General features: G+C 48.1%; 1 protein-coding gene across 2 annotated transcripts; it reads right to left on the bottom strand.

Annotated features, from left to right (window-relative positions):
- Positions 1-7941: 7941 nt before the first annotated feature.
- On the bottom strand, positions 7942-20498 carry CLEC4F (C-type lectin domain family 4 member F). 2 transcript variants are annotated; one of them, XM_047781830.1, is made up of 6 exons: positions 20216-20498; positions 19030-19152; positions 14639-15754; positions 10721-10872; positions 9257-9375; positions 7942-8355 (listed from the first exon to the last, which is right to left on the bottom strand). In XM_047781830.1, the coding sequence occupies exons 1-6, from the start codon at positions 20289-20291 to the stop codon at positions 8211-8213; spliced, it is 1731 nt and encodes a 576-aa protein (XP_047637786.1). In that variant the 5' UTR covers positions 20292-20498; the 3' UTR covers positions 7942-8210. The 2 variants fall into 2 exon arrangements, with proteins under 2 accessions (XP_047637786.1, XP_047637785.1); XM_047781829.1 differs by lacking the exon at positions 20216-20498 and having other exon boundaries at positions 19030-19772.
- Positions 20499-24813: the final 4315 nt, after the last annotated feature.

The following is a 24813-nucleotide window of genomic DNA, read 5'->3' as shown; positions in this document are numbered from 1 at the left end:
GACTAATTGAATCACAGAAGAGGACACTGAAGCACAAAAGTCAGGTAACCAGCTTTCCCAGACAGAAAGGGGCAATGGAACCCACAAAGCCTGGGTCTCTAACCATGAACCTCTCCTGCCTCATGTGGCTCCCACTACCTTGGAAGTGATGGCTAGGATAACAATGATGATTTATGAACCAGATAGAACATCCAGAAACTTGGCTATTGTACAGACAAATCCTAAGTGACCCAGGCAGACGGGTGTTCTAAGCAACAGTGCAGAAGCTGCTGTCACTCAGAGCTGGCTGAGGGGCTCTGAGGTACAAGGCTCCATCTTAGGGACCTTGCATCAGAGATGTCATGAGAGGCTCATTGGGCCCACCTTGAAGATTCTTGCCTAGAATCCCAGTCCTGGGCTCTACACAGCTGGCACTGGAAAATTCTTGTCAGGTCTAAGAAGGGTAAGATTGCAACAAGAGCAGGGCTCTTGGAGGTTCAAGAGGAAGTGGGGTGCAGGCTACTTTGGGGGAGGGCAGGGGGACCTGAGAGACACAGTGGAGCCTTGTCCTGCCTTTTTTTTTTTTTTTTTTTCTTTTTAAGGCTTCACTTTGGCATATGGAAGTTCCTAGCCTAGAGGTCGAATCAGAGCTGCAGCTGCTGGCCTACACTATAGCCAGAGCAACACCAGATCTGAGCCACATCTGCCACCTACACTACAGCTCACGGCAACACTGGATCCTTAACCCACTGAGTGAGGCCAGGAATCGAAACCACATCCTCATGGACACTATGTTGGGTCCTTAACCCGCTTAGCAACAATAGGAACTCCCTTGCCTTGCCTTCTTGAGGCCCAGCTGGCAATCCTTTTGTCTATCCTAAATCACCCTTCCAAAAAGCAGGCCAGGCTCCTCACCCTTCTGTGATGCTCACTGGGGCCTGGGGCTTTCACTGGCAGTGGGGGTCCCTGAGGTTGTTTGGCGTTGAGCTGCAGGAATTGCTAGTAGCAGATGGAGGCAGAGCCACTTAAAACTGACCCTTATAAGTGAGAGCAACACAAAGGGAGGGGGTCTTTCTAGTAGGCGTGGGGTAGGCCACGACCCAGGCCCAAATCTGGGCATGTGTGATCCAATGTGATAAGAATTCTGGTGCAAGGAGAGCTGAGACATTTGTTGGTAGAGGACATTTGGAATTTCCAACTATAGTAAGTAGAGGTACATTTTCCTCTAAACTAGTGACCTCCATCTTCCTCAAGATGCTGTGACATCTTCCTCCAAAATGTGTTCTCTCTCCTGATGAGAAATGGAGAAAACCAGGCCTGAGAGGTCATTTCATGACAACCGAAAAGTCTGTGGCTTCTCCCTATGACAGAGTCAGGCTGTGTAGACCCCATCCTCATCAGGTCTATAAGAAAGACTAGAAACCATGGCTCTGGGAGACACGGCTGTGGGCACCAGGGTGGGCACACCCCATAGGCAGGCAGTTGTCTGTCACAGCCTACTACTGCCACCAAAACAATCCATGTCACTGAGAATGGCAGCTGCACAGGATTCCCACAGTGGAAGCAGGATGGGACAAGCACCTCAGGGTGACAGGCTGACTACTTCCCCCAGGACAACTGCAGATTCAGTCTGCCTCCCCAGATGGCTCCGCTCAGTCTGCAGAGAACTTGATTCCTCTGCCTTTCTCTTTCTTGGGGAAATTGCAGCTTTCAGAACCTCCTCAAGAGGGGAGAAAAGGCCAGCCCAGGCTTGAGAATTGACCCTGGAGTGTGACCAGGAGAGAGTTCTTCATGTTTACCTGTTTCTGTTTCGGTAGCTCCAGGCCACAGTCCATGGGTGGCCCAATTGCTGATGAAGAGCTGCTTGCTCCTCCAGAAGGTCCCCAGCCCCAGGTTTGAAGCACCGCAGGACTCCTTCCTGTGGCTCTGAGAAGGGGGTGGGTGCCCTAACTACCTCTCCTCCCTACTAAAATGCCAGCTTCATGAGGGCTGGGGTTTTCTCTGTTTGGTTCACTGTCAAATCCCCCAAACCTAGAAGAGTGCTTGGTTCATAGTAGAAGCACAATAAATCACCCTTGATTGAGTGAATATGGATAAAAACTGAGCTTCTTCAAGTAGACTTAATGGTTACAAATCTTTAGACATTAAACAGGTAAATCTGAAATACCTAAATCAAAAGCTATTATAAATGTGAGAATGTGGTGAAATAAGCAGAGGTAAATGTTAAATATGGGAGAATTAAAATCCTCTTAAAGAAATTGATAGGTTGAGTAGACAAAACATAAATGAGGATGTAGGTCATCTGAATACTGAAAATTACAAGCCTAATCTAATAAATATGCGTATGGAACATTTATAAAAAAGGAGCATACACTAGGCCACAAAGAAAATCTCAGTAAATTCCAAGAAATTACGACATATTATTTGATACCAGTTTCTACTTTTCTTTGTGTAAGCTAGGAAAACCCTAAAACAAAGAATACAAATACATACAAAAAAAACCCAATAATACACATACACACATATGTATATATACACACATACATATATATACATATATGTACATGTATGTGTACATACATATATACACACCTATACATGTATACTGTCTGTGTGTGTGTATATATATATATATATATAGCTATAGATGCAAAATATCAAGAAATAAACTGCCAGGAAACCAAATCCAGGAAAATATTAAAAGAATACCATAGTCAAATAGGTTTCTATTCAAAAAATGCAAAGATAATTGATTGTAAGGAAATTATTAACATAATTTATGATGCTGACAGATAAAAGGATAAGGTTTTTTTTTTTTTTGTCTTTTTGCCTTTCCTAGTGCCACTCCCACGGCATGTGGAGGCTCCCAGGCTAGGGGTCTAATCAGAGCTGTAGCCGCCGGCCTACTCCAGAGCCACAGCAACACGGGATCCAAGCCACGTCTGCGACCTACACCACAGCTCACGGCAACACTGGATCCTTAACCCACCGAGCAAGACCAAGGATCGAACCTGCAACCTCATGGTTCATAGCCGGATTCGTTAACCACTGAGCCACGATGAGAACTCCAAAAGGATAAGATTTTTATTAACATTTTGGTAGATGCTGAAAACCCATTTGACAAGATTCAGTATCCACCCCTAATTTAGAAAATAACCCCTGATGATTTAGAATTAAGGGAAATTTCCTTCACTTTATAAAAGGTAATTATCAGAAATCAACAACAAGAAACTTAAAACAAAACTGGAAATAGTAATACATAATGTCAGGAACAAGACAAGCTTGACCGATCTCATTAATACTAGTTAACATTGTTCTGGAGATCTACCAATACAATAATAAAAGAAAAAGAAAGAAGGTACATATTCCAGAAAAGAACAATTGTAGTTATCATTACTTGCAAATTTTGTTTATCCAGAAAACCCAATGCAATTAACTAGAAAAAAAATAAGAACTAGTCTTATGTATGCATTCAATAAAGACTCAATATCATGTATTAAATACATGACACATGATAAATATGCAAAATTCATAGCTATCTATAATGTCATAATATCTTATTAAAGAATATACTATTTCCAGAGTTTCCGTCATGGCTCAGCAGAAACAAATCTGACTAGTATCCGTGAGGACACAGTTTCAATCCCTGGCCTCGTTCAGTGGGTTAAAGATCCAGCATTGCCGTGAGCTGTGGTGTGGGTCATACACGAGGCTCCAATCTGGCATTTCTGTGGCTGTGGTGTAGGCCAGAGGCTACAGATCCTCTTCAACCTCTAGCCTGGGAACCTCCATATGCCAAGGGTGTGGCCCTAAAAAAACAAACAAAAAAAGAATATAATGTTTCCATTTAAAAGAGGCACATTCAATGCACACATTCATGTCTGTTTTCTCTGAAAATCTGCTATAATGATAGTAAAGGAATAAAAATAAGAAAAACCTGTAATGACAAAGAGGATGGAAGAAGAATCAAGAGTAGACAAGAAATTGCAACAAAAATTGGAAGGTGGTAGTGGATGGATGAATGGTAACTGACTCAGCAGAACTGAGAAAATGGAAATTTAATTGGAAGCAGTGGGGTGGGGGGGAATAAGCATCAGTTCAACCTTGGTAAATTCACAACGGGGATCACCAGTACCTCTAAAGGCAAGGGGGCAGGGCAGACTAAAAATGGGGGGACCAGTGGAAAGTTCTGTGAAGACATTTAGAACATACCCATCCTCTCCTCCACCTCCTGTAACTAGGCAACCCCACAGCTGCCTACACTGCGGAAGGGCAGTTTATATCCAGAGAGGTCTGCACAGCCAGACTGAACGCTGGGGGATTCGGGGACAATTTCTATAACAGACAGTGAGATGACCAGGCCCCTTTCCCCTCTGGGGCCTGTAAAATACTGGCTGCTGAGCTTCTATTTCCCAAATATTTGGAGAATGCCTTTCTCAGGAGCCCTCCATGGCCTCTGGATTAACTGAAACCGAAAATGCAGAGATGCTCCAGTGAGAACTCCAGGTAACCGCCTTATGCCCTTCAGCAAAATCCACCAATCACCAAGCCCCGCTCAGCAACATATACGTAAAAATTTTTGAAAAAGTTAAAAGGGAACTTTCCCTACTGGATAACAAAATGTATTATAAAACTATAATAATTAGAGTTTCCATTGTAGCTCAGTGGTAACAAACCTGACTAGTACCATGAGGATGCTGGTTCGATCCCTGGCCTCGCTCAGCAGGTTAAGGATCCAGCATTGCCGTGAGCTGTGGTGTACGTTGAAGATTCGCCTTGGATCTGGCATTGCTGTGGCTGTGGCATAGGCTGGCAGCTATAGCTCTGATTCGACCCCTAGCCTGGTAACTTCCATATGCCATGGGTACAGCCCTAAAAAGACAAAAAAAAAAAAACTACAATAATTAAAGCAGTGTGGCTCCAATAAAGGAAAAAGAGAGTTCATGGGAATGCAATCAAGAAATTCCTAAGTACTCATCAACAGATGATGAACTTAAGAAAATGTGGTATATATATAATGGACTATTACTCAGCCATGAAAAAGAATGAAACATGGCCATTTACAGCAACATAGATAAACATAGAAAATATTATAACTAGCTAAATAAATCAAACAGAAATGCAGATCTTATATGATGTCATTTATAGGTGGAATATAACAAAAGACTACAGGAGTTTCTGTCATTGTTCAGTGGTTAACAAACCCAACTAATATCCATGAGGATGAGATTTTGATCCCTGGCCTCACTCTGTGGGTTAAGGGTCCGGCGTTGCCATGGGCTGTGGTGTAGATTGCAGATGCTGCTTGGATCCCATATTGCTGTGGCTATGACATAGGCCAGCAGTTACAGCTCCAATTCTATCCCTAGCCTGGGAACCTCCATATGCAGCAGATACAGCCCTAAAAAGGCAAAAGACAAAAATAATAAAATAAAATAACAGTATAAACATATCTATATACAAAACAGAAACAGACTCACAGACATAGAAAACAAACTCATGGTTACCACAGGGGAAAGGGAGGCAGAGAAGGGAGTATGGGATTAACGGATACAAACTACTACACATAAACTAGATAAGAAGCACAGATTTACTATATAGCACAGGGAACTATAGTCAATATCTTATAATAACCCATAATATAAAATAATCTGAAAAATGCATGTATGTAACTGAATCACTTTGTAGTGTACTTGCAAATAACACAATGTTGTAAATTACACTTCAATTTTTTTTAAAAAAAGGATGCTGGTGAATTTAGTATTTGACGAAGTTGGCTTTTCAAATGAGTGGAAAAGAGTGGGTTAGGATTTAGTGATATTTGAGGGAAAAGTATATGCCTAACTCATGATATAGTAAAAAGTAAATTCCAGATGGCTTAGTGATATAGACGTAAAAATAAAGTTATCAAATTATTAGAAGAAATGTAACAGGATATTATTCAATCCTGGGATAGCAGAGTTTCTAAGATTTAAGAAGCTAAGAAGCCACAAAAGAAATGGCCAAAGGAAAAGCCAAAAGGACAAAATGAACAGAAATGGGTTAAAGTCCAGTTCAGGCAAAATATCATAAAAGATAGAACAGATGTCCAATTCTGGTTGTGATGAAGTAACTGGACCAGCCCTTTTGCTGCAAGCAACCAAAAACTGGACAAAATACATGCAATGATTGTTTTCAGACATTGGACAATAGGCAGAGCTAAACTGGGATCTGACAGAATAAGCCCCCAACACCCCTGGGTTTCTTCCTGGGGGATCTGCCAGAGGAGTCCCACTAAGCTGAGGACAGAAAGATGGGAGTCTGGGGAGACTGAGTGTTCTATAATTTGGGGGCAGAGTGCGGAGGGTAGAGTAATGCAGAGAAAGATTTCCAGAAATCTGCAGAGGGTTCTCAGGCATGCCCAGGATGGGATTCCAGTAGGCAGGGCAAAAAAACTATCTAGACATTCCCATTCTAAGTTGAGTTGGCAGAAAGCTGAGTCCCTAGAAGGGTGAATGGGAACCAGAAGTGTCAGAGATATGGCTCGGGAGAGTTCACGGTCTGAGGACGAGATGAGGCTAGACTCTGGAGAGAAATGAGTCTTCGGAGTGGTTTAAAAGTCTGGAAAATAATTAAAGATGTTGAGCATCTTTTCACGAGGTATTACCTCACACCAGTCAGAATGGCCTTCATCAAAAAGTCTACAACCAATAAACACTGGAGGGGGTGTGAAGAAATAGGAACACAGTTCTTGGGAATATAAAGTGGTACAACTGCTATGGAAAACAGTATGGAGGTTTCTCAAAAAACCAAAAATAGTAACTACCATATAATCCAGCAATCCCACTCCTGGGCATATATCTGAAGACAACCATAATACGAAAAGATGCATGCACCCCTATGTCCATTGCAGCACTGTTTCCAACAGCCAAGACATGGAAACAACCTAAATGTCCATCGACAGATGAATGAATTAAGAAGGTGTGATAGATTTCCCATCGTGGCGCAGCGGAAACAAATCCAACTAGGAACGATGAGGTTGCAGGTTCAATCTCTAGCCTCGCTCAGCTGGTTTAAGGATCCGGCATTGCCATGAGCTGTGGTGTGGGTCACAGATACGGCTTGGATCTGGTGTTGCTGCATCTGTGGTGTAGGCTGGCAGCTATAACTCCAATTAGACCTCAAGCCTGGGAACCTCCAGATGCCATAAGCACAGCCCTAAAAAGAAAAAAAGAAAAAAAAAAGTTGTGGTACACATATGCAATGGAAGGCTACTCAGCCATAACAAAGAATGAAATAATGCCATTTGCAGCGACATGGATGGACCTAGAGATTATCGTGCTAAGTGAAGTAAGTCAGAGGAGAAAGACAAATACCATATGATATCACTTATATGTGGAATCTTAAAAAAATTATACAAATGAATTTCTTTACAAAACAGAAACAGACTCAGACTTCAAAAACAAGCTTATGGTTACTGAAAGGTGGAGGGGAGAGATGGATTGGGGGTTTGGGAATAATAAATGCACACAATTTTATATGGAATGGATGGTCAAAGAGATCTGACTGAATAAGCCAGTGTAGCACTGGGAACTCTATTCAGTGTGCTGTGACAACCTGTATGAAAATGGGTATGTGTATAACTGGATCACTTTGCTGTGCAGCAGAAAATAACACAGCATTGTAAAGCAACTACAATTTAAAAAAAAATTAAGGCTGGGAAAATCCAGCTCCAGCCTCATCTGCAGCAAAGGAAGTGCAGGGAACACCTGAGGTGGCTGTGACTTCCCAGAAATTTGCACCCCTACCAAGTCCCTGCAGTTTGTTTGCAACCTCAGCTGTTTTTCAGCAAACCAACTAAAAGGTTCTAGCCTAAAGCCCTTAAACAAAGCTATGCTTGTTTCATGGAAGGACCACTGAGGGAAAGAAAAATCAATCCAGCGAGAAGCGGGTGTGATGGCTGTCGCAGAGACAAGTCCAAACTTTCGTTTGTCTGAGCATTTATTAAGGACCTGCCGTCTGACAGGCCTGTGCTGGTTGCCCAGGAGATACAGAACACAACAAGGCCCTTGCCTTGAGGAGTTGTTGATTATGCCGGGTCATATGATGTAAACACATTGGAAAGATTTTTTTTTTTTTTAAAGGACAGGGCAGGAAAAACAAAGACCGAATGGAAGACCCCAGAGAACAAGTTGAGTTCACGAGCTCCCACGTGTCTTGGAGAAGGGTCTCAGCTCCCCCCTGCCCTCAGGCTACATTCGGTCCAGGGGCTTCTTGCAGACCCACTGGAAGAGGGCTGTGCAGTACATGTCATTCCACTTCTCCTGGATCTGGACACAGTCTTCCCTCTGCCCGTTCTGGTGTTTCCAGTTGTCTGGCTGATTCTCGCTCCAAAACCTGGAAACAAGAGGGCTTCATTCTGCTGGATGAAGGAAGTGTCCCTTCCCCGCCTGAGGCATAAGGAGCTGGAGTGACACGGATCCCTCATCCCCTGATAGCCCAGGACAGTTCCAAGGGGCCCTGAGGGTGGCCATGCTGAGGTTGTCCCTAGTTACTGAGAATGGAGGCATTGGAGGGGTGTCTACAGCTGCAAGTCCCCACCCCAGAATTCATATTCAGAATACCTTTGGACAGGGGCAGGGCTCCTTGGGACCAGCCCTAGGGAGGAGGGGATAGGATAGGCAAAAACCAACAAAAACAGAACAGCAAGACCCACCAACAGGCTGCCTGCCAGCCCCACACCTGTCCTGTTCTTTTTTTTTTTTTTTTGTCTTTTTGGGGCTGCACCCGCAGCATATGGAGGTTCCCAGGCTAGGGGTCCAGTTGGAGCTGCAGCCACAGGCCTACGCTAGAGCCACAGCAACATGGGATCCGAGCCATGTCTGCGACCTACGCCACAGCTCACGGCAATGCCGGATCCTTAACCCACTGAGCGAGGCCAGGGATCGAACCCGCAACCCCATGGTTCCTAGTCAGATTCGCCTCCACTGCTCCACGACGGGAATGCCACCTGCCCTGTTCTGACACCCCTGTGGAGCGGTCCAGGTTTGGATCACAACTATGCTAGTGTACGCACATATCATACACATACCACACACACACATACATCATGCACACAGTCATGTATACACACACCTCATACTCACATCACACATGCACACATCATACACGTGTATCGCAAAGAACACTAACACTTACTGGGCAGGCATACACACCCAGGACAGAGACACACAGGAGTCCCTAGCCAGACCTGTCCAAGACAGTGCCTGGGAAGGCACCAGACAGTGGCTGAACTCACCGTCTGCTCTGTGCATTATTGAATGGTGTCCCATCTGTCCATCGCCAGATGCCCTCGGAACCGCTGTCAGTGAGGCCAATCCAGTAGTAAGAGGAACTCGTGAACTGTTTCACAAAGCCCTGTGGAGCAAAGGCGGTGTTGTGTGTTCTCACCCGAGTTCACCAGGCTCTGTGGAAGAGGACTCCAGGCCACGCCCTTCCTCATCCTGGGGGCATGAAGCCCCCTCTTCCATAGGAGCTGGAACCCCTTCCTATGCCTCTTACGGTTTTCCAGATCTAGGCAACAGCCAGGTCCCCTCAGGGGAACTCCAGCTTCTCCCACGTTGACCTGATGAGGAGGGTGGCTTTACTGGGACAAAAGACCTGGCCAATTTTTTAAGATGATGTGTTTTATGGAGTTCCTGTTGTGGTTCAGTGGGTTAAGAATCCAACTAGTATCCATGAGGATGTAGGTTTGAACCCCGGCCTTGCTCAGTGGGTTAAGGATCTGGCATCACCACAAGCTGCAGCGTAGGTCACAGATACAGCTCTGATCCTATGTTGCTGTGGTTGTGGTGTAGGCCAGCAACTGTAGCTCCAATTAGACCCCTAGCCTGGGAAACTCCATATGCTACAGGTGCAACCCTAAAAAGAAAAATTTTTTAAAAGTTGACATGTTTTACAAAATAGCATGTCCTTTGCCAGACATTCAAGAACAGTCTCAAGAGAACCACAAGGAATGGGCAGGTCTGTCAGTTAACTTTGACCAAACTTCAGTGGTCAATAGCCTAGTCAATTCTGATAACTTTTGGCATATGGACCCCTCTGGGACTATATTGCCTTTGTTGGTCCTCAAGCCTTCCGCAGCCATTAGATGAACTGACATTAAAATTAAGATTGAGGAGTTCCTGTCGTGGCTCAGTGGTTAACGAATCCGACTAGGAACGATGGGGTTGAGGGTTCGATCCCTGACCTCGCTCAGTGGGTTAAGGATCCGGCGTTGCCGTGAGCTGAGGTGTAGGTCGCAGATGCAGCTCGGATCCCGAATTGCTGTGGCTGTGGCATAGGCTGGTGGCCACAACTCCGATTCAACGCCTAGCCTGGGAACCTCCATGTGCCGCAGGTGCAGCCCTGGAAAAAACAAGACAAAAAAACCAATCAAGATTGACACTAGAGAGGACGCCTGAGAGGGAAACGAGGGACCAGGTAGGGACATATGCACCCAGCATGTGAAGGGCAGTCCCCTGGTGCCCCCTCCCTTTGCCTCCCTCCTTGCTGACTCCCTGGGTGTCTCCCTCAGTCACTGGGGACCTTGGGGTTTTTTGTCTGTGCTTGTAACTCCAGTGCAGAATGCTCACCAGAACTCGGTAAATATTTGCTCCTCGGCTGACAGAGGAGACACAAAAGTCTCTGCCATGCCCATTCCAGGAGGGGAAGGCCAAACCACCCAAGTCTCTGATCCCACCCCCAAGCCCACAGCACTGACCTGCTCCTCCTCGGAGGTCACCGAGGCCAGGTGGGCTCCCTGGGACACGCAGAACTGCTCAGCCTCCTGCCAAGACTTCTTAACTTGAGAAAAGTAGTATAAGTTCCCATTGTAGGACTTCCAGCCTTGCAGGATCAGCTGGAGAAGTTGATCTGGAGCAAAGGTGGGGAGAAGAGAGAACCAGGGGCTGGCTATGGATTCTGAGCTCTCCAGGGACTGACCACTGAGGGTCACAAGCGAATGCCTGGTGTCCAAAACTACAGGAGCAAAGTCTCCAGGGGATTCTGATACGCTCCAAAGTCTGAGAAATAGTGGTCTAAACCAAGGATCTGCAAGCTGTAGCTGGACAGCAGCTTTTTTTTTATAAATAAAGTTTTATTGGAATGCAGCCACACCCTTTAGTTTACAGATTGTCTTTGGCTGATTTATCACTGCAACAGCAGAGATGTTGCAACAGAGACTGTTCAGTCAAAACCCAAATATAGGGAGTTCCTGTCATGGCTCAGCAGAAATGAATCTGACTAGGAACCATGAGGTTGCAGGTTCGATCCCTGGCCTTGCTCAGTGGGTTAAGGATCTGGCAATGCCACGAGATGTGGTGTAGGTTGCAGATGCCGCTCGGATCCTACGTTGCTGTGACTGTGGCATAGGCCGGCAGCTGTAGCTCCAATTTGACCCGTAGCCTGGGAACCTCCATATGCCATGGGTGCGGGCCTCAAAAGACAAAAAAAAAAAAAAAAAGCCCAAAATACCCACTATTTGGCCCATTCAGAAAAAAGTTAAACTAATGGTTCTCAGCCCTGACTACCCATGGGAGCCACCTAGGGAATTTTCTTCTTTTTTTTTTTTTTTTCTTTATCTTTTCACCCATGGCTTGTGGAAGTTCCCAGGCCAGGGATCAAACCCAAGCCACAGCAGTGACAATGCCAGATCCTTAACTGCTAGGCCACCAGGGAACTCCTAAGGAGCTTTCTAAAAAAATCTCTGCTGCCCAGGCTGCATTCCAGACCCCTTCAAAGAAAAGTCAGCGTTCTGGAGAGGGGTTCCAGGCATCATTTTTTAAAGCTCAGTGGATTATTCCATTGTGTCCCCAAGGTAGAGAAACACTCGTCAACACCAAAGCAGTAGCAAGACATAGGAGGGAGTTAGGAGGACAGCAGGAGGACATAGGAGAGGCATTAGGAAAGGAAGTCTTCCAGAGTTCCCATCATGGCACAGCGGAAACAAATCCGACTAGGAACCATGAAGTTGCGGGTTCAATCCCTGGCCTCTGCTCAGCGAATTAAGGATCCTGCATTGCTGTGGCTGTGGTGTAGGCCAGCAGCTCTAGCTCCAACTGGACCCCTAGTCTGGGAACCTCCATATGCCTTGGGTTCGGCCCTAAAAAGCAAAAACGAAGGAAGACTTACTGGACAAAAAAAAAAAAAAGGAAGTTCCAGTCTTGGCTCAGTGGTTTAGGAACCCAACTAGTATCCATGAGGACGAGGGCTCCATCCCTGGTCTCCATCAATGGGTTAAGTATCTGGCGTTGCTGTGAGCTGTGGTGTAGGTCAGAGAAGCGGCTTGGATCCCGCCTTGCTGTGGGTTTGGCATAGGCCGGATGTGGCCCAAACAAGACAAAGAAAAGACTTCCAGGCTTCTGTCAGACAGGGGACAGGGCAGCGTGGGTCCTCAGTGCTGTCTGCCAAGCCCCTCATTTGTCAGCCCCACCTCTTCAGCAGCTGCTCCAAACCACCCTCTCTCCCAGCTCCCTCCTTCCTCTCTCACCTCCTGCTCTACCTGCAGAGACACCACTAAATATCATCTCCCTCAGTTTCCTGGGCCCACATCTGCAAACCTGGGTGAACATCTGCTTCCACACCTCCTCCTTCCAGCCTCAGAGGTTCAAGTACTGTCCCAACCCGTCAAGGCCAGTCACTTGTCTGTGTGTTTCATTCTCTCCTCTCTCTCTCTCTCCCCCATCCAACACCATCTCCGCAACTCTTTCTCTCTCTCCTTTAACCTCCTCCCTCTTTGCTGGTGCCTTTTACTCACATCTTCAGATCAAGCCTATCCTAATCTAGAAAAAACCTCTTAAGGAAGTTCACTAAAATGTTAGCAGTGGGTTCATATAAAAAACACTTTTTTACAGAAATACAAAGTGGTCATGTATCCCCGGCCTCGCTCAGTGTGTTAAGGATCTGGCGTTGCCATGAGCTGTGGTATAGGTTGCAGACACAGCTTGGATCTGGCGTTACTGTGGCTGTGGCATAGGCCAGCAGCTGCAGCTCTGATTTGAACCCCTAGCCTGGGAACTTAACATCCATTTGCTGCAGGTAAGGCCCTAAAAAGACACACACACACACACACACACACACACACACGAAAGAAAAAAGAATAGATTATAAAATATCAGATCACAGTCATGCGGTAAAAGTTTTGCTCTTTGGAGTGTGTGTGTGTGTGTGTGTGTTTGTGACACACCATTATACTGGGTCACAATGTAAAATGAATTTCATGCTGAGGTTTCATTCAAAGTCATTTGAAAGCCACCACTCTGGCCCCTGTCTACTGTGCTTTCAGCCTGAGCTTCATCAGCTGCCGTCTTGGCCACAATCCAGTCAACAGGACAGCCTGAAGTTTCCTAAACCTCATGGTTTATATTTTTTAAACTTTTTTTTGGGGGGGGGGCACCTGCGGCATATGGAGGTTCCAAGGCTAGGGGTCTAATCAGAGCTGCAGCTGCCACCCTATGCCACAGCCACAGCAGTGGGGGATCCAGGCCACGTCTTCGACCTATACCACAGCTCATGGCAATGCCAGATCCTTAACCCACTGAGCAAGGCCAGGGATCGAACCTGCGTCCTCACACATGTAACCACTGAGCCACGACAGGAACTCCAATTTTTTTTTTAACTTTTTTTTAGGGCCACACCCTCAGCATATGGAAGTTCCCAGGATAGGGATCAAATCAGAGCTGCAGCTGCCGGCCTCTGCCACAGCCGTAGCAATGCCACTGGATCCTTAACCCACTGTGTGAGGCCAGGGATAGAACCCGCATTCTCATGGATCTTAGTTGGGTTTGTTATCACTGAGCCACAATGGGAACTCCAGTTCATATCTTCATGCCTGTGACCTGCTGCTCCCTTATCCTATCTGCTTGGCCACCACCTACTGGTCCTGCGGGACTCAGTTCAAGGGCCATCTTCCCATCAGAACATCTTTTGATCCTTTCTTCCCCGAAAGATTTCTTCCCCCCTTTGGAAGATTCTTTTCCACACCAGAGGACATCGGCCCCCCAGAAGATCCCTTCTCTCGCCTCTTTTTGCTCCTCCTGTTTCCAGTTTTGAGAACTGCTCCCATCATAGCTCCTCTCCACATGTCTTTCACACAGGGCTGCTCCACTGTTGGTGAGTTTCAAGGGTAGGCGTCGCATCTTGTTCATCTTTATGGCCCTGACACATACCAGGGCCTCAAAAATGTTTTTGTCAGATGGACACATGAATGCTGGGGACTTTGTTCAGTGCTTTATCTGGGTTAATTCATTTGAACCTCTCTGTGAAGCAAATGTTTTTCTCCCTGCTCTGCAGATGAGGAAAGTGAAACTCAGAGGTGAACCCCTTGAGCAAAGGCACAGCATCGGGGCTAGTGGGGAGTAGAAATAAAGCTGTCTGGTCCCACTGGCACACTCTGTCTCCAATATACACCTCCACCAGACATCGCTTGTCTCCTAAATGTTTGTTTTGTCACTCTAGCCAGATGATAAGCAGTTAGAGAGCAGGGATCATGCAGCCTTTGGTGGGATCTGGCCCCTCTCCAGCACCCACATGCCTTCCCATGCATCCCACGAGGGGGTCCATGTTGAAGTAAGCAAAAAGCCCAAAGGCCAGGAGACTTTACCCTCCCCCGCACATCCCCTTTCTGCCCCCTGCCACTTACTTTGGGTCCTCTGGAGCTGCTCCTGTGAAGCAGAGGGCACGTGGAGGGCCTCCAGTCGCCTCTGCTCCTCCTGGATTCTCGTAGCCAGGGTTTTGGTGTTCTCTAAATCCCCTTTTAACTTCTGGATCTCGGCCCTGGCCTCCTGCAGATTTCTCTCCAACACTCTGGCCTTGGAATTTAAGGCCGTGGCATCCTTCAGTCCTCGTTTTAGGGTCTGTATCTCTTGGCTGGCATTTCTCAAAAGATCATTTAACATCTGAATCTTGGCTTTTAAGGCAGTGGTGCTTTCCAGGTCTGTTTTGAACACGTGCATCTGAGCATCTGTCTGCTCCAGGTGAGTGTTGGCTATTTGGGTCTGGGCCGTGACAGTTTCCAAATCTCTTTTTAACAAGTGAATCTCACTGCTTGCCTTTTCCAGATGACCTCTTAATACCTGGATCTCAGCACTGGTGTTGTCTAAACTGCCTTTTAGGAAGGTCTGGGTCTGGGCGCTGAGAGCGTTTGCATTTTGCAGACTTCCCTTTAGCCTCTGCATCTCAGCAGTGGCACCTTCCAAGCTGCTTCTCAAAACCTGATGCTGGGTCCTTAAATCATCGATCCCATCCAGACTGCCTCTCAACACATGGATCTGGGCATCAACATTTTTTAAACTACTGTTTGCCATCTGGGCCTGAGCATTTGCCATTTCCAGCCCAGCCTTCAACACCTGGATCTCCATGTGGGCATTTTCTAAGCCTCCGCTTAACACGTGGAGCTCAGTGCTAGTGTTTTCTAAGCTGCTTTTTAAGAAACTCTGGGCCTGGGAATTTAATGCCTGTGCCTCTTCCAGATCTCCCTTTAGCCTCTGGATCTCAAAAGTGGTCCCCTCCAAGGAACTCCTTAACACCTGGGTCTGGACACTCAATGTGCTGGCATCCTTTAGGACGCCTTTGACCACCTGGATGTCAGCGCTGGCATTTTCTAGATGACCACCAAGCAGCTGGAGCTCAGAACTGACCTTGTCGACTCTGCAGCTCAACTTCTCGATCTCCACATGGTAGGTGCTGGAATTCTGCTGTCTTTTAAACATCTGGATAGCCTCTTGGAGCTCCGCCCCCCTGACAGCGTGGTAGGGATCTGGAGGGAGGAAAAGGAGGAAGCAGCCAAAGAGACCCTGTTACAGAGGGAAGCATTCACGACATGGGCCAACCAGAGTGATCTTAAAATTCCCAAGGGAAATGTCTACACCCTAGTCTTGAGCTCTCCTCAAACAGCCTGCTGCTCCCTGTAGCCACCTAGACCCTGGGGATAGGCCACCCATGAATGTAAACCCCAAAATGAAATAAAGGCCTCCTTAGCTCTGCCAAATGAACTGGGGAGCAGAAGGACTAACATACTTGCCTACGGGATTATTGTGCCACTGTAACTGAACCTGAAAATAACTGAAATAACTTGAAAAAAAAATTTTTTTTAAGGGCAGCACCTGCAGCATATGGACGTTCCCAGGTTAGGGATTGAATCGGAGCTGCAACTGCGGGCCTATGCCACAGCCGTGACAACACCTGATCTGAGCCACATCTGCGACCTATGCAGCAGCTTCCAGCAACGCCGGATCCTTAACCCACTGAGTGAGGCCAGGGATTGAACTCACATCCTCATGGATACTAGCTGGGTTCTTAACTCAGTGAGCCACAATGGGAACTCCCCCAAATAACTGTTTGTGTCATTGAGAGCTGTTGAGGTTTAATTCCACTGAAATTTCACCATTATGACGAGTCATCATGGTAAAGAAAATAGGTATGAATAAAGCCCAGATGTAGTCCTCCACTCTATTTGTACACCAAGCATGAAGCCTCTCAATTCACCCTTGTTACTTCCCAAAAACCACGTAGCCACAAATAGAAATTTTCTGATCACAAATCCCCAGGAGGTGAGGGGAGGAACAGAAATAAAACCAAATCGATGCCCTTGGAGGGAGCGCTGTGCTCAACTCACAAGGCTGTGGTGGAAGTCCTCCAGGAGATACAGCCCTGAGCAAAAGCCTTTTAAAGGCTGGCACCCCCAGTGTTCCTGGGAGCAAGGGTCGCTAAAGAACTGATTGAGGGTGTGGGGGACCTGAGTGAAAGTCCTTGGTCATTGGGTTATTCAAAGAAACTCTGTAGCCCCTTCCCACCAAACGCACCTGCAGCTGCCTCTGGTCCTACCAGCATCATTCGTGCATCATGAGCTAGGCCATAGGCTCAGACATTCATGGTGCGGGGCCAAGCCTCCTTTCAGGGATATGGGGAAGAACCCACGTAAGCAAGGGCATTTTCTGGGGGGATTCTGGCCCTATTTATAAAGCTGTGCCTTAGAGTTCCCATTATGGTTTAGTGCTAATGAACCTGACTAGTATCCATGAGAACTCAGGTTCAATCCCTGGCCTCGTTCAGTGGGTTAAAGGATCTGGCATTGCCATGAGCTCTGGCTTGGGTCGAAAACGCGGCTCGGATCTGGCATTGTTGTGGCTGTGGCAGTAGGCCAGTGGCTACAGCTCCAATTTGACCCCTAGCCTGGGAGCCTCCATATGCCACAGGTGTGGCCCCCCCAAAAAAACAAAAATATAAAATAAAATAAAGCTCTGCCTAGTCAGCCACCAGGAAGGCCTTAGATCAATGGAACAGAAGAGAGAATCCACACATATGTGGATTCACTAGAGACACAAGGAGAAAGGATAAGTTTTTCAACAAATGGTGCTGAGATAATTTATATCCATAAGCAAAAAGACAAAGTGAACTTCATACCTTGCCCCATTATACAAAAATTAACTCAAAATTAATCATAGACCTTAAATGTAAAACCCAAAACGATAACATTTCCAGAAGGAGAATGACTTACATGACCTTGGAATAGGCAAAGATTTCTTAGATACAAAACCAAAAGAAAAAATAGTTGATATATTAGATTTTGTCAAAATTTAAATGTTTAGAGAATGAAAATACAGGCCATGGACTGAGAGAAAATATTTGCCAATCACATGACTGAAAAGGTTAAAAAAGAGTACATACTATAAATCCTTTTACATAAAAGTCTATAAAAAGCTGAGTAACCTGTATTACAGCAAGTACAACAGTGGTTGCCTGGGGGCGACACAGGGTACAAGTGACATTTGGGGGCAGGATGTTGAATATACTCATTATCTTGATTGTGATGATATTTCACGCACTTATACATACATCAAAACCTACCAGACCATATGCTTTAAATAGGTATACTTTGTTATGTGCCTATTATACCTCAAGAAAGCCATTTTTGGGCCGCACCCATGGCATGCAAAATTCCTGGGCCAGGGATGGAACCCATGCCACAGCAGTGACAATGCCAGAACCTTAACCCACTGGACCACCAGGGAACTCCAAGAAAGCCATTGTATTGTATTTTTTTAAAAAGAGGAGTTTTCAGAGTTCCTGTGGTGGTTCATTGGTTAATGAATCTGACCAGGAACATGTGGTTATGGGTTCGATCCTGGGCCTCGCTCAGTGGGTTAAGGATCTGGCATTGCTGTGAGCTGTAGTGTAAATCGCAGACGCGGCTCAGATCCCGTGTTGCTGTGGCTCTGGCGTAGGTTGGTGGCTACAGCTCCGATTCGACCCCTAGCCTGGAAACCTCCATATGCCGTGGGTGCATCCCTAGAAAAAGACAAAAAAAAAAAGGAGTTCCTGCTATGGCACAATGGAATTGATGGTGTTTCTAACATCACCAGAACACAGGTTCCATCCCCAACCTGGCACAGTGGGTTAAAGGATCCAGCCCTGCTGCAGCTGCAGCATAGGTGGAAACTGTAGCTCAGATCTGATCCCTAGCCCAGAACTCCATATGCCTTGGGGCAACCAAAACATAAAATTAAAAAAAAAAAATGCCTCTCTGTGAGGAGAGTGCAACCCACTCGTGGACCTAAAAGTACAGGGAGAAGTGTGACCTGGAGTCTGGGCAACCAGGGCCGTGGCTCCCGTCCTCCACCCCCCACCCCCCGTGACTACTCAGGGTCAGGCTCCCTGAGGAGCTGCCAACTGAAACCATGGCTGGAAACTCTCCTAAGGGCAGGTCTTGAGCTCTGCACAACTGAGGCACCGGTTCCCAGGCCAGCACCATCCCCTCAGCACTGAGCCTGGGGAAACGGGCTGCCCCTCCCCCAAGTCAGGGTTCAGAAGGGGGTGGGGGAAATGGTACCCACGACCCCTCAGAGTTCCCCTCATGGGCCTTCTCTCTTGGAAGGCTCCCCTTGGACAGGTCTCGGTGAAACTCTGGTTCGGCCTGGGACTGGAGGTGGAGTGACCCTCACGGAAGTAGAAGGGGTGCGTCTGGGACTCGGAACTCTTCCTTGTGCAGGAAGGAGAGAGAGGCAGGGGGGTTCGGGTCCCCTAGGAGCTTACCCACAATGAAGAGAACCATGAGAGAGAAGATCACAGTCACAACCACAAAGGCCACGGTGGCCTGCAAACGCCGTGGCATCTTGGGGGCTGCTGCAGGAGCCACTGCCGCCGAGGGGTCCAGCCCTGAGGGAGAGAAGCCAGGGTCTAGGAGAAAGCCGGACAGGCTCAGCCCCTCAGACCCAGCTTCCTGGCCTGTCCAATGGGGCCGAGGACACAGGCCACGGGCCATGCTTACCGTGGAGCAGGGTGACAAGTGCCAGGAACGTTTGCCCAGCTCATGGAGGGTGTGGTATGATGCAAAGGCTACAAGAGGACGGAGGATGTGCACAGCGCCCAGAACCAGGCACCAAGGGGGACAGCAGAGGTGTGGTTTGAATGAAAGTAGAATGGAGGAGGGGACACAGCAGGCACACTGACCACAGCATCCCAGGGCCAGCCTTGCTCCATGCATCCCAACCAGAGCGAGACTCACAGCCTTGGGGCGGCAGCTGCACCAACAAGCTGATAGGGGTCAGTCCTGAAGCTTCCCTGGGCTGGATCGGAAAGCCCCCCCCAACGGGTGTCCTAAGAAGGGCTGCTCCTGGGATCCTGGGGGTTGAGTGTACATGGAAACACTCCAAGCTGGAGAGACAGCAGCCCAGAGCCCCTGCGGGCTCGGGAGTTCAGCCCCATGTGCAGAGATGGGGGTCAAAACCAGGTCCCGGGAGTTCCCATCGTGGCTCAGTGGTAACGAACCCAACTAGTACCCATGAGGACTTGGGTTCAATCCCTGGCCTTGCTCAGGGTGTTAAGGATCCAGCTTTGCCATGAGCTGTGGTGTAGGTTGCAGACACGGCCTGGATCCTACGTTGCTGTGGCTGTGGCGTAAGCCATCGGCTACAGCTCCAATTAGACCCCTAGACTGGGAACCTCCATAATGCCATGGGCATGGCCCTAAAAATACAAAAACGAAACAAAACCAAAAACAGGCCCCCTGAATTCAAATTCGATCTTTCTCTTGCCAGGTTGCCAACCCTGAGGACCAGGGTTGGGGGAGATTTCACACGGAGACTGGGTGTGGGCTGCTGCCCTGGGCCCTCGCCTGACCCACCTTCCACCCTCTGGTCTACTGTATTCTGGAGGCTGAGCCAGCGCCGAGGGGAGAAGCTGAGCAACATTGCGCAGGGCTGGGCCCCAGTTTTCTCACCTTGGGAGCACAAGGAGACGCTCTGCTTGTCTGTGCAGAAATGGACCACATCAACACTCATCTCTGCCTCCTTCATCCTCCAGTGCTGCTCCCTGCCACAGGCTCCCCAAGGTCGTGGTCTGGGCCAGTGGCAGTGGGAAGCTGCGATACCCAGATTTATAGGCTTCTGGGTCGGTTCTAACCATCCGTGCGAAGCTCCCTCCCCTGCTGACTCTGCAGAAGGGCCCCAACTAGGTTCTTCCCCTCAAGGCTCCCAGGCGCCAGTCCGCAACGCCCCCATCCTCTCCCCCTTCCCTCGGCACCAGCCCGTGCCCTCCCCTCAGGCCCATCCTCCCCATTTCCGCGCCCCACTATGGCCCCAAACACATCCTCTGCCCCAGTCAGGTACCTTTTCACTGTCCAGTAAGGAGGGGATCAAGTTTCCCTCTTAGCTTTGCAGAAGAAAATATCCTTATGACCCAGGGGGACTGACTCTTTATCCTAGACCCAGACCCTCTTACTAATAGGAGGTCAGGTAAGGGAGGGGACTGGGTCAGTGCAGCAGGTGTTTGCGGGGCAAAGGAAGGGCTGAGGCGACTCTGCCTACCCAGGACCTCATAGCTGGCATTTCAGGAAAGGGATTGTGGGAGAACAAAAAAATATTTGGTCTCTGTCCCAGCCCCAAGAACAGAGCTCCTAAAATCCTTGGAATTTTCTGAATGACGGAAGTGTCATTGTTTAAAACAAGCGCCTTTAAGAGTTCCCTTGTGGGACAGTGTGTTAAGGATCTGGCATCATTACTTCAGGGGCTTGGGTCACTGCTGTGGCATGGGTTGGAGATCCCTGGCCTGGAAACTTCCACATGCTGCAAGTGCAGGAAAAAAAAAAAAAAAAAAGCACCCAAACAGAAAACAAGCCCCTTTCAACCACACCTGAGTTTATGCTAATGAGGTGATTCAGAATAGACCCCTTAAGAGCTTCAGGATGGAAGATAGGTCCAGAAAGACCAAACTCCCACATCTCTTATTGGGTTATAAAAGCTCATAAACAGCAAAAGAGATTCAAGAAGCTTTCAAGAAATTCCCGGGTTAGGCAGTTCCCTGGTGGTCTAGTGGTTAGGATTCAGCACTGTTATGGCTGTGGCCTGAGTTCTATCCCTGGTCTGGAAATTGACCAGACCCTGTAATATTATAATAATAACAAATAAAAATTAAAAATAAAAGAATAAGAGTTCCTGTCATGGTTCAGCAGTTAACGAACCTGCCTAGTATCCATGAGGACACAGGTTCAATCCCTGGCCTTGCTCAGTGGATTAAGGATCCATGAGCTGTGGTGTAGGTTGCAGACGTGGCTTGGATCCTGCATTGCTGTGGCTGTGGTGTAGACTGACAGGTACAGCTCCATTAGACCCCTAGCCTGGGAATCTCCATATGCCACGGGTGCAGCCCTAAAAAATAAATAAATAGGGAGTTCCCGTCATGGCGCAGTGGTTAACGAATCCGACTAGGAACCATGAGGTTTCGGGTTCGGTCCCTGCCCTTGCTCAGTGGGTTAAGGATCCGGCGTTGCCGTGAGCTGTGGTGTAGGTTGCAGACGCGGCTCGGATCCCGTGTTGCTGTGGCTCTGGCGTAGGCCAGTGGCTACAGCCCCGATTCGACCCCTAGCCTGGGAACCTCCATATGCCGCAGGAGCGGCCCAAAGAAATAGCAAAAAGACAAAAATAAATAAATAAATAAATAAATAAATAAAAATAAAAGAATAGTTTCCTGGTTGGTACACACATCCCATGTACCAGAAGGGTGTCACACTTCAACTCCATGGAGACAGAGGCTCCTGTGCGCTGGATCTTCCAGACCTTGCTTTCTGTACCTCTTCATCTAGCTCTTCATTTGCATCCTACATCACAAGCTGTAATAGGAAGTACAGTGTTTTTCCGAGTTCTGTGAGTCATTCCAGTGACTTACTGATCTGAGAGGGGTCACGGGGACCCTCAGATTTGCAGTCAGCTGGGTAGAGGCGTGGTCACCCAGAGTCCCTGCTTGCAGGTGGCTCCGAAGTGAGGGTGGTCTTACGGGAATGAGTCCTTAACCCTGTGGGGCCCGTGCTAACTCCAAGAGTCGGTGTCAGAATTGAATTCAATCGTAGGACACCTAGCTGATGTCAGAGAATTGGTTGGTTTCAGAAAACACCATACATTTGGTGTCAAAAGTAATGTCAGAAAACACTATTTGGGGCCCAACTTGATCCAAGATGTCAGCTCTTGCTGACTGGACCCAGGCTCCCCTAAGCTGGTCAGGTTCAGGACTAATTCAGAAGAAACTGCTGGCTAAGCCCATGTGCTGCTTTACAATGAGACCTGTAACTTCCGGGAAGAACCAACTTCCGGGGTTCCTGCTGCTTGTGGCTGAGACCTAGAAGGCAGGAAAGTCCCAGGGGAGCTGGGAGCGGGCCCCAAGGCCCTTTCCCCATGGGGTAACCAGCTAGACTCAATCAGTACCCCCACTGGTTGGTCCCCAAGTCAGTTCTGAGGATAACGGCTGATTCTTGCTCCTTGGTCCCCCATTATTTCAGATGGTTACAATCTAATCTAAATGGATCACATTTCCCTTAATTCACCCACAAAAAAATCTAATCATGTATTTGTCCCCTACCTCACTGGCAACCATTTATGAGGAGTCAGTTACCTTGCAGATGGCTTATTCTATCCAAATTGTGTTGCTTTTCCCCATTTTCACCTCAGTCCCTACATCTTATGCCCATGGTGTTTTCCCAAATGCTGGGGCCTGAGCACCACCCAAGAAACCCACTGCCCGGCTCCCCTGGTGGAGAAGCCACACTGATCTTGCCTCTTCATGTGGCCGAGCAGGAGAGCAACGCGAGTCTAGCAGGAGCCTGCGTCATGCGTGGCCCCTGTCAACACAGTCACAACCGGTCTGCAGGGTGAGGAAGGGAGCAGTTGCCTACACCCAGTTCATGATGCCGTGCCAGTATGTGTGTGTGTGTGTGTGTGTGTGTGTGTGTGTGTGTGTGTGGTATGTATTGTGTGTATGTGCATGTGTATATCTGTATCTGTATGTATACGCGTATGTGTGAGACGTATGTTTGTGGGTATTTGCGTATTGTGTATGTATGATATGTATGTGTATTGTGATGTGTGTATGTATATATATGCATATGTGTATCTGTAACATAAATGTGTATGATGTGTATGTGTATCTGGGTGTGTGTGTATTGAGTACATGTGTGTGTGCGTGTATATATGTGTATGGATGTGTGTATGTGGGTGTGTTTATATGTGGATGTGTGGGTGTGATGTTTGCATGTGTATGTGTATAAGTGATATATGTATATATGTGTATATGTGTGTGGTGGGCGTATGCATGTATGTGTGTCTGTATGTAAATGTGTATGTGTGTGTGTGTGTGTTGGGTGATGTGTGTATATGTGTATGTGCCTGCGCACGTATGTGTGTCTGTTGGGGGCGGTGTATAATGCAGAGCCACCATCCGCCAGCCTGCTACCTCCTGGTGACTGAAAGCCGACCCCAGAGGAGAGGACACAGGGGAATGTGAAGGAGCCCATCTGAGGAGTCGTGAGTCGCCAGCTCTGCCTGAGACCACGGGAGCGTCCTCATGGGAGGGGAGCCACCAGAGGTTCCCCCCCAAGAGGCCCAGAGGTGGCCGCAGAAAAGAAAGGGCCTGCCTTGGTTTCTATTTCCCCACACACAGAAAGGGCCCAGGTCAGCCCACGCAAGAGTTGTTTCCTCCTGGGCCTGAGAAGCTGAAAGCGCCTCAAAAGCAGAACTTTGGGGAATGCTGCCTCAGCTGGCAGGGCGGAGTCTGGGCCAGGAGGGGGCACAGTCCCCCAGGCCTGATAGACGGGGCTGCTCCTCTCTCCCCTTTCCCCATGGCCATGCCCCTCCCCACTCCTGGCTCCCACAAGAACCCCATCTGTGGCAGGAAAGAAGCAGCAGGAGGTTTCCACACCCTTGTCCAGAGGTTTCTCTGTTCTCTGGCCAGATAAAATCAAATGGACATTTTATGCATAAATAGCAGCCCCACTCATGAGATGGGACCTCTCATACGCTGGTTGTCCCTGTCCCTGCTGAGTGGCACAGGGCCGTCATCCTGGAGATGCAGCCCCTTAGCTTCAGACACCCCAGAAGTCTTCAAGCATCCCTATCAACCCCTGACAAGAAGATGGTCAGCTGTCATTCAGGAAGCGGCTGATCCTGCAGTTTTGTTGGAAAGGAGAAACCCATGCCTGTAAGCAGGGCCCGAGCAAGCTGTTGCGAGCCTGGCCGACAGTGTCCCTCCCTCAGGGTCACCCTGCCCCCACCCTGCTCAGTCTTCTGGTAGGTGCGAGGCTGAGACTTACCCAGTTCCCAGGAATGGGCTGGAGAGAGACAGCTTCATGGCATGAGGAGAGCGTCTGCGCCCAGCTGCACGAAGGGTCCTAACTTCACACCCCAAGGCGAACCCAACAGAAACAGCAGCCCCTCACATCACAGGCCTCCATACAGGCCACTTGTCACCTGCCTTAGTCTTCTAACTGTTCTCCCTGCCTCTAGTCTTGCCTCCTACTCAGGTCCTGTCACCATAGGGCAGGTGTAATGGTCT

This window comes from Phacochoerus africanus, chromosome 5 (genome assembly GCF_016906955.1).
Source record: "Phacochoerus africanus isolate WHEZ1 chromosome 5, ROS_Pafr_v1, whole genome shotgun sequence".
NCBI classification, from domain to species: Eukaryota; Metazoa; Chordata; class Mammalia; order Artiodactyla; family Suidae; genus Phacochoerus; species Phacochoerus africanus.
The sequence above is the reverse complement of the archived record's forward strand: the minus strand, read 5'-3'. Positions and strand labels throughout refer to the sequence as shown.